Source organism: Chlamydotis macqueenii, chromosome 1, assembly GCF_036417535.1.
Source record: "Chlamydotis macqueenii isolate bChlMac1 chromosome 1, bChlMac1.mat, whole genome shotgun sequence".
NCBI classification, from domain to species: Eukaryota; Metazoa; Chordata; class Aves; order Otidiformes; family Otididae; genus Chlamydotis; species Chlamydotis macqueenii.
Window position 1 is genome coordinate 93,729,808 of NC_141556.1, and position 14,856 is coordinate 93,744,663.

A 14,856-nucleotide genomic window follows, 5' to 3' on the forward strand; every position below is an offset into this window, starting at 1 on the left:
GGAAGCAGAGAACAATTTCTTCCTGAAGATACTTTTTACAGTGGAACCGCTGGAGCTGGTCACCACCAGGACATGGGCTTGACTTGCTACAGCCCTTCCACACATCAGTGTTCAAAAGCTGGATGACAAGAACTGAAATTGCAATGTCTTGGGACTTTGTAGCCAATTTGTTGCTTTTCTAGAGCTGAATTCACTTTTGCATGTGCAGATCTACAGCACCAGTTTATCCTCTTCTATTAACAACAGCAATTCTTCAGTTTTGTTTTTTTTTCCAGGCAATTTTGCCTCACTTAATCTCTACCTTGGGAGAAAAAAAGAGAGAAAAAAAAATAAGTGAAATATTCTTGGCCAACTCGTAAAGAAGGACGGAGGTGGAATAAAGAGGAAATTTAGGGGTTGGCTCCCAGAGGCTCAGTTTCGGGGCCGTTAACCCCGAGGAGGCCGCCCCGAAGGCGCCGCCCGCGCACCCCCGCAGCGCCCAAGGCGCGATTGGGCGGGGGGCCCGGGAGGGTGGGGGGACGCTCCGCCCGCCGTGCCGCGGGCTGCTGCTCGGCGGCGGGCGCCGCTGCGGTGCAGGGTTGGGGGCGTCGGCAGGAAGCGGGGCAGCCCCGCAGCCGCCGGGGGCCGCGCCTCGCACCCGGAAGCGGTTGGGCCGGTTGCAGGGGGCGGTTGGCGGCGGTTGGGGGCGCGCGCTGGCTGGCTGGCTCGCAGGCGCGTCCCGCTGGCGGCCGCGGGACGCAGGGCAGAGACGCGGGGCCCGGCCCGGCCCGGCCGCCCCGCAGCCCGCGATGCCCTGGGATTGCCGGTCGCGCTGGCCACGCCGCGGGGCATGGTGAGCCCGGGGCGGCCGCTCCCCGCGGGGACTCGGCAGGCGGCCTCTCTGCGCCGCCTCAGCCTCCTACTGCTGCTGCTGCTGTTGCTGCTGCTGCCGCGGGGCACCGGGGCGCAGAAAGGTGGGTGCGGGAGCGGGCGGGCAGGGAGAGAGGAGGCGGCCGGGCGGGTGAGAGAAACCAACCCCCTCCAGAGCTCTGCTGCAGGGAGAGGGAGCTCCCACCCGTGATCTGCCCTCCCCCAGCCCCCCCCCCCTCCCCCGCACCCCCTCAGCGTGCGCCCCCCTGAGCCGGTCCCCTCCTTAACCAACAAAGGGCGAAAGGAGAGCCCCGTTCTGGGAAACCCCCTTTTCTTCCTCCCCACTCTCCCGTTTTTGGCTGCCCGCCTCGTCGGGGAGCGTAAGGGCTCCTTCAGGCGGCCCCCGAGCGCGGGGAGGTTTGCCCGGCCTGGCCCCCCCCCGCCCCGCGCGGAGCTCCGTCCTCGGGGGAATCTGGAGGCGGGAGGGCTGCACCCGCGCGGGACAGGGGAGGGGGGCGCTGGGCTGCGGAGGTGGCTTGGGGGCACAGAGCAGCGGAGGGTGTGGCGGGGTTTGTCATCTTGAGCAACATCTCCTTTCTGGGGGAGGCTGCCCGAGCCGCGGGTGACCGCCGGGTTTTTCCTCCGCTGGCTCTGTGGGAAGTGGTGCCGTCCCGGAGGTGGATAAAGGAGAGATTCTCTTTGCTGTGAAAATAAACTTATAGAGGGTGCAGAAGGGTATATAGGGGCAAAGAGTCTGGAATCTTGTGCTAGGCAGGGTTTGGGGTTGGTTGGGTGGTGGTTTTTTTTTTGGTTTTTTTTTTTTTGTTTGTAGAAGTCAGGGAGATTTCTCCTCCCCGGATGGAAATACCGATTAGGCTTTAGCACTTTGAAAATTACGAGGCACAAGTTGCTCACTTCATGGCAGAAGATCAGAGAGGATACCACAGTAACTGTCACTTTGATCATGTGCTTGGGAGAAAGTGGTGGGAGTGAATGTTTTGACAGCATCTTGAAACTTTCACTTTTGTGAATATGAGGATTGAGAAGAGAAATTTTATGGTTTTCAGTTCCGCTTGCTTCTTGCACTGGTTATGCTTTGTTCCAGAAATAACTCTGTTTTCACATTTCTGTACATCGCAGAGGGAGATGGGAATGTATTTGAATATCACAAATACTGTATTTAAATGCGAAAGGAATTTGAAATACATGCACTGTACTGTTAAGCACACATTTTAATTAATTTGGCTTACCTGATTTTCTTTTGTTTTAGTTTTTTAATTTATAATAGAGGAGGGGAAGACCCATTTGGTTTTGAGAGGAAATTGGGCAATTTTAACGTTTAGTCTTTTGAAGGCTGCTGCTGGGTGAGTCAGGCAGCAGCAAGGCGTTAGTTCAGGCTGTAGGAGCATCACACTCCAAATACTTGTGCTCACCTGACACTTGTCTGACCTTTTGGTGAGCAGACTGAGTTTGTTATTGTAGGAGAAAAGCGAAATAAGGAGGAGGGAGGAAGAGTAATGATTTTCCTCCAGATTGTTGTGTTGAATTGGCTCAGTGAGTGGTCAGAAGGGTGCTAGGGGAGGTGGGACCATGCAGCAAGAAGTGAGACTGCATGGACAGTAGGCTTTTAGGTGTGCTGTTCACTTTATCTTTCTGTACTCTTGAGAAACCGCTGAAGAGCCTCCCACCTAGAATTTCAAATTACAGTGTCGCTCTAGTTAATACTTTAAAGTTTGCACAGAAGTCTTGCTTTTGAGCAGGAGGGGAACCTCTTTATTGACAAACTTCATTTTATTTGGTAAGAAAAAGCAAAGCTTATTTTAAGTTTAGGTTCTCTGGTGTTGTTGAATACAGTACTCTTCAGTATGAGAAACTGTTGGAGCTTCTAAGAAAAGCTCTGCTTGTGAGGGACTGTTTCCCTGCCAAAATATTTTCGTTTATCTTATTCCAGAGAAGGTTGAGGAGCCTATATTCTGTGTCTTAAATGCTGACATAGTTCTAGTTTGGGTAAAGAGTTCCATACAGAAATGAAACTGCTGTCTTCCTCAGAAAGGGTCTGCACAAAGCTGTTGCTACGTAAGTGTATTAAATATATGCACCAGCTTGTAAGATAATATATTGATTGCCAATGAAAGTACCCAAGGCTTAGGAAATGCCACAGTTAAAGTTGTTTTTAAGCTCTTTTATAAAAATACAGTAAGTGATACTATGTAGAAACCTAGCCTCATTTGTTATATTAGGGAGGCTGATCCTCTGTTAATAAGCAGCTATTCATTTTCTTTTCTGCTGTTCAGCAGCTCTAAGCCTCATGTGCTACATGGTATTTAAATCTTGTTCTGAAGATAGAGTATTTTAATGTCTCGCAAGCTTTTCTGTAGTGTACCTCCCTAGTATGAACTGATTTAAAAATAACAATATGATTTTGGTCAATGTGAAACTTGTATCGAATATTGGGTCAAATATTCTCCCAATATTCTCTTCCTCCCCTTCCAGATAGCTGCAAACTGAGAAATGAAAAACTACAGGTACTGCTATGGTGAATATGCTTTTTACTTAGTAGCCCACTGCATTATCTTGTAGGATTCTAGTGGGTTTGTTTTGGTTTTTTTTTTCAGTCTATCATTTTGAAAATCATTCTGTGCATGTAATTCAGCATTCTTTGGTCAAGGTCTTGAACTTGAGCTTCTCACCGTCTTGGAAAACTCAAGCATTTTGTATGAGGTTGAACACCTTCAGGAACACTGAAAAATACTCAGCAGTAAAGTACCCCGTGCTTCAATTCATAGTCTCATGCATTGAGGACTGTCCAGCTGATGGCTGGGCAAGTTAGGTCTTGAGATTTTTAAATGATTCTGTAGTGACTCTAGGTCCTGGTTGCAAGGAAATTGATATTTGAAAAATACTTGAAGTGTTTTATTTGTTTTTCATGTAATTAAGCAGGTGTGAATGAAAGCAATCCAGCACCAAGTAAGCTTCCTGCTCTTTGTGGATTGCATTTTGAGAAACAGTGCTCTTAACAGATGTTCAGCCTTTGACATAAATTTGGTATGGCCTGATCGTTAGTTAAGTTTAGCCTTTTTTTTTTTTTTTTTTTTTTTTTAGAAAAACAGAGCTAAGAGAAATGATTGCATAGCTTTCGTGCAAGCAGAAGTTGAGTAATGTCTCAGTTATTCTAAAGATATAAAGATTGTGGGATCTGCGGAGCAAGAACTTTGTTATCCCACATGTACTTTGGTAGCCATCTGTTGGGGATTCCTAGTGGATACCGATTGGCATCTAAAACTGGAATAAAGCCTTAAGTTAAAAATAAACTTTAGATTCTGAAGTTGATTCCCAGGTGATTTGAAGCAGATTTGTTCGCAACCTTTTCTTTAGAAAAATTAACTCTGGATGCTTGAATGTTTTGGAATGTGATTCGCACATTTTGTTTTAAACAAATACTGACCCATAAGGATGTTATATGCTCAAACCTTGTTGAAGAAGGTACAAAAGTGATTCATCACTGTAGCTTAAGAATGTTTGCTTCAGTGTAGCAGAGAAATTTTTGAATGTATGGTGCTGAGTTAACCATGATCTGAAAAGCTAAGTGAAAGAACTAATGGCTCTGTATACATTGAGCCTAATTAAACAGTTTTCCATGACCTTGTGTTGATTGAACGACAGTATTCCTGGATCCATTGTGCGTTCCCTGTTCGTCTTCAGTTCCTGTGTGCCCTTCCCTTCTCTCCACAGTGCTCCTGGTCTCACCTCTGCTTGTCCATCTGGCAAGGCAGTAGACAATGGTGTCTTTAACTATGGCCAGTCCAGAATTAGGCAGATGCTGATCCTCCACCTAGCCTCTACCTTTCTGTAGGACTTGAAATAGCTCATGGTCATTCAGATGTTGGTGGCTGAAACAAACAACTGTAGTGACTGTTGTGACTCCCTGGCTGTTGTGACTTTGGCACTGAGGTACTGCATTTTACTTGCATTAGGCTGAGTTCAGAAGATGCTGGGACAGGTCAGAAGACTAGAACTAGCTGTGCAATTTTGTGAGCTTTGTTTCCTTAAACTTTGTTTCAGACTTAGAAATAACTGTATGTCCCTTTTGGTCACTAGGATAACCTTCTGGTTGTGAACTTGAAGCCTGAAAGGATCTAACAGTGTCCTCCAACTATAGATTTGGAAGAGAGATAGTTTGATTTGGAGAGAAGGAAGCAGACAAAGAGAAGGTGGCTCTAGCTACGTGTCCATTAGCTGGGCAAGAGGGAGGGAGAGAGGCTGTAGCTTCTCCTAGATGTCCTGGAAGAGGTTACTTCCTTCAGGAACAGGGGACTGAGAAGGGTTCCAGCCACCCAGGTAGCCCATTGCAGGTGTCTCTTCGCTGCTGCAGAGATCTCCTGGCATGTGAATATAAAGCACTACACAAAACCACCTGCCGTATGAGCAATTGTCATGTGTTGCCTTTCATAGAAGTGCCGTTTTCTACTCTTGCTAAATTAGATTAGGTGGTATCTCATTGCCCTTTATAACCATTGTCCTTGGCTGGGCTCATCTGGGAGAAAGAGTCGCAGCCAAGCCCATAAGGGATTACTTTGATTAAAAAGATCTGTAGCTCTTTGGATGAGAGATTTATTATCCCTCAAATTAACATTAGAATAAGTCTTTCATAATGGGCAGGGCAGTGCTCTATTGAACTATTTGGTTTTGCTAATAGAACAGTTTTACTTAAGAATGCAGAGTGTTTTGAAGATGCAATTGTGCAGAATACAGACTATTGAGAATTCAGGGATTGGTACCATGTAGGCAGGAGTGCTGAGGCAAGTCTTCTTCATCCTTGTGCTGAGAAGTGCGGAAGAATTTTTCAAGACCAGAGCTTAAAGTTCTGCTAGGCTTAGCTGACATGTCTGCCGATTCAGGTTTCCTGGTGCTCTTTTTCACTCCCCAGCGTTGTGCCTTCAAGATAGATCTAGTGAGGAGAAGCAGAAGCAGTGCTGTAGAGAACTGTGTGGAGGAATTATGTTCATAGGAGCAAGTGAGTTGGAATTGGAAGTACAGACCTAAAAATGGTGAAAATTCTATGCTTTTGAAAACAAGAATCTCAGCAAAGTTATTTTTCTTCTTCCAGTTACTGAACCTTATTTGAAGTGGTTAAGCGGGTCTGGTAGGCAGAAGGTACATGCATGTGTTCTCCAGAGCCATCTTTTCTGGGAGGTTACCTCGCAGTACTGAGCCAGTTCAGCCCAGCTCACCTACATGACCCTGTTGTGATCATGCTACCCTAGTCCACTCCTCTAAAGAAAACAGGAATCACCATTTCATGTAAACACTCTTAGAGTTCTCATAAATGATCCCAGAATGTATTGCATTTTACTTTGGATGTAAGCAGTATAACAAACCTTGGTTTTATATATATATATGGCTATAGAAATCAAGTATCTGAGCCAGTGTTAAAAAGGTAATGTAAATGTTCTTTCAGAAGCTTGTACGCTGTTACTGTGTGCATCACAAGCCAGTGACCTTCTACCATATTAGTGCAGTCTTTAGGAAAATTATTTTCCTGCTACTGAACGGAGATGTTCAGCTTTCAAGATTTGGAGGAATGTTTTCTTACGTTATTCACATAAGAGAAAAATAATCCGTCTCCTTTTCTGCAATTCTGCCACCTGCTTTGTACTCTGGGAAATGATGCATTAGGTTTTTAATGTGATCCCTGCCGTTCTGTATAGTTTCAGTCATCAGCTAGTTAAGTGCTACCTTGAATGCATCAGCTTTGATAGCTCAGATAATCATCGGTACAAATGCAATCCTTGTTGAAATTGCTGCTCAGCGTATTGGCAAAAGTTTCTATATTGGTTACTTTGTCCATATTTTGAAAGGTTTTTAAATAAGCTATTACATGTCACCCGAATTTGAAGCTGAACCCTGTGCTTTGGGGAAGCAGTTAGGATCACCTGGAATTTGTTTTGTAATCAAAGGATTTCCCTTTCCTCCTGCGGTCTTTTTTTTTTTTTTTTTTTAATAGTGGTATAGTTGAAACCATTGTCCAGCATAGACTGTGGATTTATTACTAAACTGAGGTTAGGAAGGGGGGGGAGGGGGAGGGGGAGCAATGTTACTGTAAAACATGTTAATGTGAAAGGCCATGTAGCAACTTGCGTTAAAATAGAATCTATAAAATTTTCAGTGCTATTTTTTATACAGAGTAATAATTTATACTTATTGTCTGTGAAGCCTGTTCAGTGATATGGTAAGACTGTGAAATATCAGATTTTGCTGAGCTTCATGCTTTGCTTTCTGTTATTTGAGGCAAACAGCTTGAGCTGTGCTATTCATGTTCTCTTTGAGCTTGTTGCTTTGTATTTGACCACTTTTTATGTTACTTGCATTAAAAATTATACTAAAAAATGTGATAGTGATTTGACATTTGGACCACAGAATAGCATTGATTTTGAAAATGGCTTTTGTTTGAAGAATTATTTGTCTAGTATTTGAAAAAGAAAACAAATCCCGACCTTTGAATGAGTGAAAAACATTTAACCTGTGCTGTTTCTTTTTTGTCAATTTCTGCTTGTTTCCCTGCATGGCCACTTAGTTTCCCTTGGTGAAGAGCTGTAAAAGGATAAACTCTTAAAAATTAATTTAAGGCAGATAGTTCATACCTGTTTAGCCTGGTATCTCAGTTATTTCAGTCAGTTGGATCTTGGAATCGATACACAGGCAATTGATACTGCTTATGACATTTGGATGCTTCCTGCTGGCATTTCTTACAAAATCTCTATGTTTATAGTTGTCAGTTCTGTTTAGGTTAGATTCTTTTTTTTTTCTCTGAAAATACTGGAATAAAAATAATTTACCACGAGTTAGCAGTCTGTAAGGCTTAGACCTGCAAACAGCTGATGGGTGCTGAAGCTCAGTGATTAGTTATCTCTTTGACTTTGGTGAGACTAGTTGCACCCTGAAAGTCAAGCACATCAGTATTTGCCTTTGACAATAAGTGACAACTCATACTTCTAAATATTTTGTTGTGAGTTTGCAGTGAGACTGTGTTTTGAGTTGACTTCCCTAGCTATAGAACAATTGAAATATATTTACAGTAACAATGTAAAACATAATAATAAGTGCATGAACCATCAGAAGTGCAAGGATTCTTAGTGGCTGTTGGTAATTGTTTTAATAAGATAAATCCTTTTGGAGAACACGGATTCCTGGAAGCAGAATACGTGTAAAAGGCAGCCGAATATGTGCTTGTCAGTTGTGCTCGCTTTTAGTTTTTGCTAACATGAAGAGGATATTTTGGTTTGTTCACTGGTCTCTGTGTGTGATAGATGTTCAGCATTTTGACTCAGGTAGTCATTATTTTCTTACAGTTATTTGGCGGCTGTTTGTAAGAACCTCCGTTCTTAGTATGGTGCTGAAAGTACTAAGTTTCAAGTTTTCGACTAAATGAACTTCCGTCCTATGAAAAGAAATTCCATGCATCTTGTTTTTTAAGGGTAACACAGTTAGGAACGTTCCAGTTCTGCACCGTTGTTACGATAGCATACATAGCTGTTGCATTAGTAAATGTTTTTGTGTAAGCTGAATAAAGTTTATGAACTTAGTTGTGTCATTCTTGGCAGTAGTAGTATTGAATAATAAGGAGTTTACCCATATGCCATAAATAAAGTAGGTGTATTTTTGAAGAATATCTTAGAAACAGTTGGTTTGGTGGGGTGTTTTTTTGTTTGTTTTCCTCTCCAAGAGTTTAAAGCTTGCTAGTTTTAGAAATAGTTAAAAATTCTGTCTCTCAAGATGCCTTTAAGAATTGTGACTGGCTAGCTCTAAGTTGTTGTGGTATACAAGATTCCATACTTAAAAGGGCCCTTCTGGTCTTCAATACTGTGAATCCATCTTTCTGTAAAATGACCTATAAATTAGGATCAGGCAGTTTCAAACTTGACACTTTTTATCTTTTTGAGAGGTAAAGTCTGGAGATTTTTGTTGGTTGGTTGTGTGTGTGTGTGTGTTTCATTTTGGTTTTTTTGTTGATTTTTTTTTTGTTTGTTTTCAGAAATATTTCTCCAGTGCTTTCTTATGCCAAGGTTTCTCTTTTACTGGCAAAACAGTATTGCATCAGTTAATTGTAGTATTAAAAAAAAAGCAGATTATTTTCAGATTTTTTTTCCTCTTCTATGTGGAAATCTTTGTTAACATTTTTCATTGTTCAGTAACAGTTTTAAATAAACGTATTACATTTTATCATTCCTACATTTTTTATGATGAGAAAACTCAATTCAGCTCCAGCAAAATCACAAGAGACTGCCTTGTTAACCATATTCCAGAGGTTATGCATCATTTACGTACTGAAAAGTGAAAATAAAATCAGTGGTCAGATCATCTCTGTGCTTTATGAAACACTCCCCTCCCCACTGTATAACTTCCCTTGTTAATCTCCCCGCTAAACTTTCCTCCCAGATTTTTGAAGTTCTTTCCAAATATACTGTTAGTTCAAGGAAGAGTTTTTGTCATCTGGAGTTGGAATGGTATCCATCAGAGTGATAATCCTGATCTTTGGATCATCAGCCTTGCTGAAATTTGATGTATTGTGCATGAGGCCTCATGGATTATCTTTTTTAACTTTTCTCTTCAACAGCAGTTCTTCTGATAGAACCATTTCTTTAAACAATAAGCTGACTTTCTTGGTTCCTTACTTGGAGTGTTGTGGGAGATATCAGTTTAATACATCCATGAGAAATAGTTCTAGTGGTGGAAATGGGAACTTGAAAAGCTTGATATGCTTCTGTAAATGATTGTGAGCTAGTAGCTTTTCTGTCCCCATTTCAAAAAAAAAAAAAAGAAAAAAAGATGATGTAAAGTGATGCTGTCAGTCATGTTACACTAATACTGTCGATGTTGGTCTGGCATTTAAACGAAAGTTGTAAATATGTGTCGTGGTTTTGTTAGTAAGGGGGGGCCTAAGGTGGTAGTTGTAAAATTATTCCAGATTTGCAGAAGATTAAATATTTTTCATCCGTAAATGTTATTTTCTCCTCATATTCAGTGATCCATTTATGGTTTTTCTGGACTTAGACTGGGCAATCGTAAGACCTCAACTGTTGCTTGACTGTGAAGAGGAAATCCTTTCAGGTCTCTTAATTGCTATTTCTTGGAGTAGAAGTAGTAGTAGTTTCAGTGCCCACTTGCAGCTTCAGATATTGTGAGAGCGGGAATAGAAACACTGAACTGTTTTAGCAGTTTTGTCAGCGTTCTCTTTATACATCCTGATTTTGCACTTCTAGTTTTATATTGTGGTGAAAGAAAAGTGGCATATTGATTAGACTTGGCAAGAAAAGCAATTTATATGTCTGCTTGGATGTAAATGTTTTTGGTATAGAGAAACTGCACAGGAATGAGGCAGGTGAAAGATCCTCAGTATCTTGAGTGGAAAGGTGAATTAGGAAAGCAGTGGAAACAGAGGGTGAATTATTGTGGTGCCATTTTTCCTGGTTACTTCTCTGAGTTAGGAGATTTTCACTCTGAAAGGACAGTTTACTGCAGTGGTCTAGCATGTATGTGAAGTATGTTGTGCACTTATGTTTGCCAGCAAATCCACAAAGATTTTCATAGTTGGCAGCTGTTGCATCTTTAGCAGGACTGTAGCCAGTTAAATCCGTATCTAGTCATTTTAACTTTGCTCCAAAATGGTTAAAGTTTGGGGAGGAACATCTTACCTTGTTCAGTATGGTGGAAAGACACTACTGGTGCTTAATTTTTCTTTTGCAGATCCGTGAGTTTTGCGAAACCCAAGAAGCCCTGAACAACATTATCTGTTAATTTCTGGTTTTATGCTGTTGTATACAGGTATCAAAATGTGTCTCATTATCACAAGGCTGGAAAGAGACAAGTATTAAATTTAATGCTTTTCAATACTTGCATATGAAGTCCAGTGGTGATCAGTTTTTGTCTTTTTCTCAAGTATATTTGAAAATGTCAAATAAAATATTTTCATTACTTTATTTCTTCATTTTTAAAGAGCTGTTTTCAAGGTCTCTGGTTCTATAACACAAGGCATCCTTCTTGCTATGAAGAAGTTACAGCAAAGCTGATGGGCACGTTTAAACTTCACAGATAGCTTTTACTGGAGCTTCCTACACTACTGACTTTCTATGTGCTCTTGCTATACATTTATGGTAATTTTGGCGCTTAAAAACCAGTGACTGAAGTGTGTGTATTTACTGTAATCTTCTTACTTAATCATCTTCTTTTTCAGTAGTGCATAAAGTTTGTTTTATTGATTGTATTCACAGAGGATCACAAGTGTGAAAATATCTTCCTTTTAAGGAAACTTCCAAAATTAGGAATTAATTACCTTTAGAACAGATTGTTTATTATGTTTCATGACACTAGAATGAAGCCATATTGTTCACAATGGGAAAGCCCCAAACAGTCCCCATCGTAATTTTGAAATTAGTGTTGAAAATTAGTGTTAGAAATTAAGATGATTAAGATCAAATTAAGTGTTACTGCTTCATCAGTTGGAAGACAAACTTTAAAGAGGGTTGGAAACTGGTACTGAAAGTCATTATTCTTGGTGCAGCCACAGGGTGCAAATAATTCCAACTGGTTTTTAGGATTTTCTTTTTGAAAGCCTCTGGATGCCTTGCTGTTTTTTATTCAGGTACCCAAACCATCAGCATCCTTCCTGTTGGCTTCTGTTGGTTTCACGGTAGCCAAATACAGGTTTTACCACTGACTGCTGCTGTCTCACCCTCTCCTCCCTATCCCCTACCTTGCATCCTCTCCATTGTGCAGGCTCCAGTGACTGTTAGATGCCTGTTGACCCCTACCCACACCCTTACTCAGTGAAAGGCAAATAGGATGCTAACCTGGGTATAAAACTGCTGTACAGCTCAACAAGGGTACATTAAGCACCAGCAGTGGGCGGGTGGGAAGTTGCAGCTATTACAAAAGGCAAGATGGTACTGCGGTAGCTGGTGTTGACATTAGTGTCTGCCACCATGGATCTGCAGTGTAGGCTGTGTGGTCTCATTTATGAACTGATAATGGAAGACAGAAAAAGATGACTGTAGTGTCAATTTAGCATGTGAATAACTGATATGATTGGAGAATTTTTTGCTTCTTTGTTGACTTATGTAAGACCAGAAATTTCGTTTGGTCCTGGTGTGATGAGGACTTTGAAGACCTTACAAGGGATTTAAGCCTACTCTGACCATGAGTACGGCTTATTCTCATAGTTTTGCATTTTGCATGACCATCTGTGTGTTATTTTTTGTTTCCCTCATCAGCTGTGTGTCTGCTGCATAGCACTTAGAGCACTGAAGCACAACAGTGTTTATTTTTATGAAAGTGTTGGTACAGACTCCTAAGTAAATGATTTGTCTTGGAAAGTGGGCAAGCTGCATGTGCCAGACAAAAGACAACATACAAAATGAGCTGTCACTATGATTCAGCATGGGCAGCAGATCAGGAGGGCTTCTGCATTATGTGTCATTGGACGAAGAGTCCTCTTACAGAGTTCTCGTGTAAATCCCTTTTCACTATGGCTAGCCTGTCTTTGTAGGCTGCATTTGCCTGCATGCTATTTAAACAAGTTATAGCTGTCCCTGGGGACTCACATCATTTTCCTGACATCGGTAAGCAAAAGCTTTACAACATGGTCTTAACACAGCTAATCTTTCTTTTCTGTTCTTTTGAAGTAGTCACTTTGGTTAGTACCTGATAGCAGAGGAAGCAGAGCCTTACCTGCTCAGATGATATAATAATTTGAGATAATTTGTTTTAAAATGTTACCATATTTTGGATGTTAAATTTAGGAAGTGTTACTCTTTTGTGTAAAATTCAGTGACTGAAAGCTAAGACTGCATTTCCAGAGATGGTGATTGAAAAGCTATATTTACAGAATAATATAATAAAGTGCTGATTTTTCACTAGCCCAGCATATGGCTAGCATTGTAAATGAAAACAGTAAAATTTTGCTGTAGTGGCGTCTTAAATTTTGTACTTTTGCTATAAAAGTAAGAATCGGCTTCTGTATTCCCCCCTGCCCTCGCATTGAGCTGCCCATATTTTGAAAGACAAAATACTTATTGTGATTTACCTTTTGTTCTGTTCCTATCTTTGTTAAACCTCAACTCTAATTTCATTACCCTTCTAAGAGTGCCCCACAGCAAGTAAATCAATCCAAGCTGAGACAACGGTAATCCCACCTGCCCTCCTTTCCTTGCCCTGCCACTGGCAGTTGCACAATGAGCTGCCTCAGAGGTGAGTTGGCTGGGATCTCACGCTGTGCTGTGGGAGTGGGTAGGGGCACTGGTTTGTCTTCAGCCAGCTCAGTTCCTGAAGCCAGTGCACCACTCTTGTGTGACTGGTCTTCCCAGGGGAGGGATGGTTTCTACATTTCTGGTGGGAATTCAAAGTTGTTTAAAATGCAAACACAGGCTGGCAGTGCTAAGGAAAGAAGCAGTTGCTGTCCTATCCCTCTGTCAGGGAAGGCAGTGCTGCACACTAAAATAGTTGTTAACCTAGAGCAATGCCATAATTTATTTTAATCTCAAGTCCCTGGTCTGGTTTAGCATGTGGCTGCGGAAGTGTTTACCTCCAGTACCAGGAAGGGTGTGAGTACAAGTGGCCAAAAGCAAGAGGCAGACAAGGCTTGCTTTTGTCTGTGGCTGCACTGATTTAAAGTGCCTTGAAGTATTTATTGAGCTATGGCCTCACTTGTGGAAGTGTGGGGTGTTTTATGTTGTGAAACATCTATAATAGGGGTGAAATGCTCAAACCAGTGTGTTACTGAGGCAAAAAAAATGGCATAAAAATGAAGGTGGGCTGTGTCCTTGTTGTCTTGTTAAGAAAATTAATTCTGACAGAGCAGCAGATTCCTTCCTAAAGAACATACTTCTGTGGATTTTGGTGGAAACAGCAATGAGTTTGGGGGATACAAATAAGGGCGTTTGAAAATACATAAAAAAGCTGTTTAGAATATTATGTCTTTGTGGTCTTAATTCCTCAGTGTTTCTTACTCGTGAAACTGTTTTGTTGATTGTATAAACTTTCTTGCCCACACTGAGAATAGCAAAAAGTAGATGCAATGTCTTTTAGTGACACACTGATAAAGAGCAGGGAAATGCAGAGCACAGAAGCTAAACAGAAAAGGAGAAATTATAGTAGTGCATTGAGTCGGAAAGAGTTGTATTTTTGGAGTTAAAATGAATGCTTTGAAATATCTTTTTGCTTACATAACAGTAATAGATTTGGCTCTACCTTTGCTCAGTTAAGAAAGATTCAATTATGTCCTGTATGTAGTCACGAACTTACAGAAAATCATAGCTTATCTATGTAAAAATCTTCTCAGGAAACCTGCTGATTAAAATGAGTCTGTTCAAAAGACACTTGTTAAAATTGAGATCAGTGTTTTGATATGCATCAGTTATGTCTTATAGACTGTAGTCTTAAACTGTCTGATGTCTTTATTTTATCACTCTCTTTTCTCCAAGTAAGGAAAGGGAAAGTATTCTCTAGTCTTAAAGATTAATTTTTAACATGTTTTGATAGCGAGAACAAGATTAGCAGTCACTAACAGCAGCCAATCTCAGAGGGAACAAGTTCTGATTAATTGACTTCAACAACTATAAAGATTAATTAATCTTTTTTTTTTTTGTGGTTATTAATAGAGTACTTAGCATCCACTCCTGCATATGCTATATCCTCCCGTTTAAATTTCACATTTTCTTCTTATCCAGTGCATTTTGGTATGTTTGTGTTGGTTCAAGTTCTGTATTTTGTTGATGTAAAGAACTTGGGTATGAGAAATCGTTTTAAATCATCTGCATGATTGCATCAGACATCAGTGTGCCGTAGCCTGGGGGTCATATGTAGTCCGTCAGGATAATTCATCCAGACTGCATTTGGAGGCGCCTGCAGAAGAGATGAATGGTTCTCCTGACGACAGCAGTCTGCTTTCCTTTACCGACTTCTTAAGAGGCGCCCATGTTTCTAACACACGTTCTGGTGAAGAGCCGAGCATAT

At 41.3% G+C, this 14,856-nt stretch overlaps 1 protein-coding gene across 1 annotated transcript in view; it reads left to right on the plus strand.

Moving 5' to 3' along the window:
* The first annotated feature begins 752 nt into the window (after positions 1-752).
* DCBLD2 (discoidin, CUB and LCCL domain containing 2) overlaps positions 753-14,856 on the plus strand; it is a 44,686-nt gene continuing 30,582 nt past the window's right edge. Inside the window, exon 1 of the mRNA XM_086761781.1 lies at positions 753-953. Within this exon, the coding sequence (XP_086617907.1) occupies positions 830-953 (124 nt within the window). The 5' untranslated portion in view covers positions 753-829. The remainder of the gene's footprint in view (positions 954-14,856) is intronic.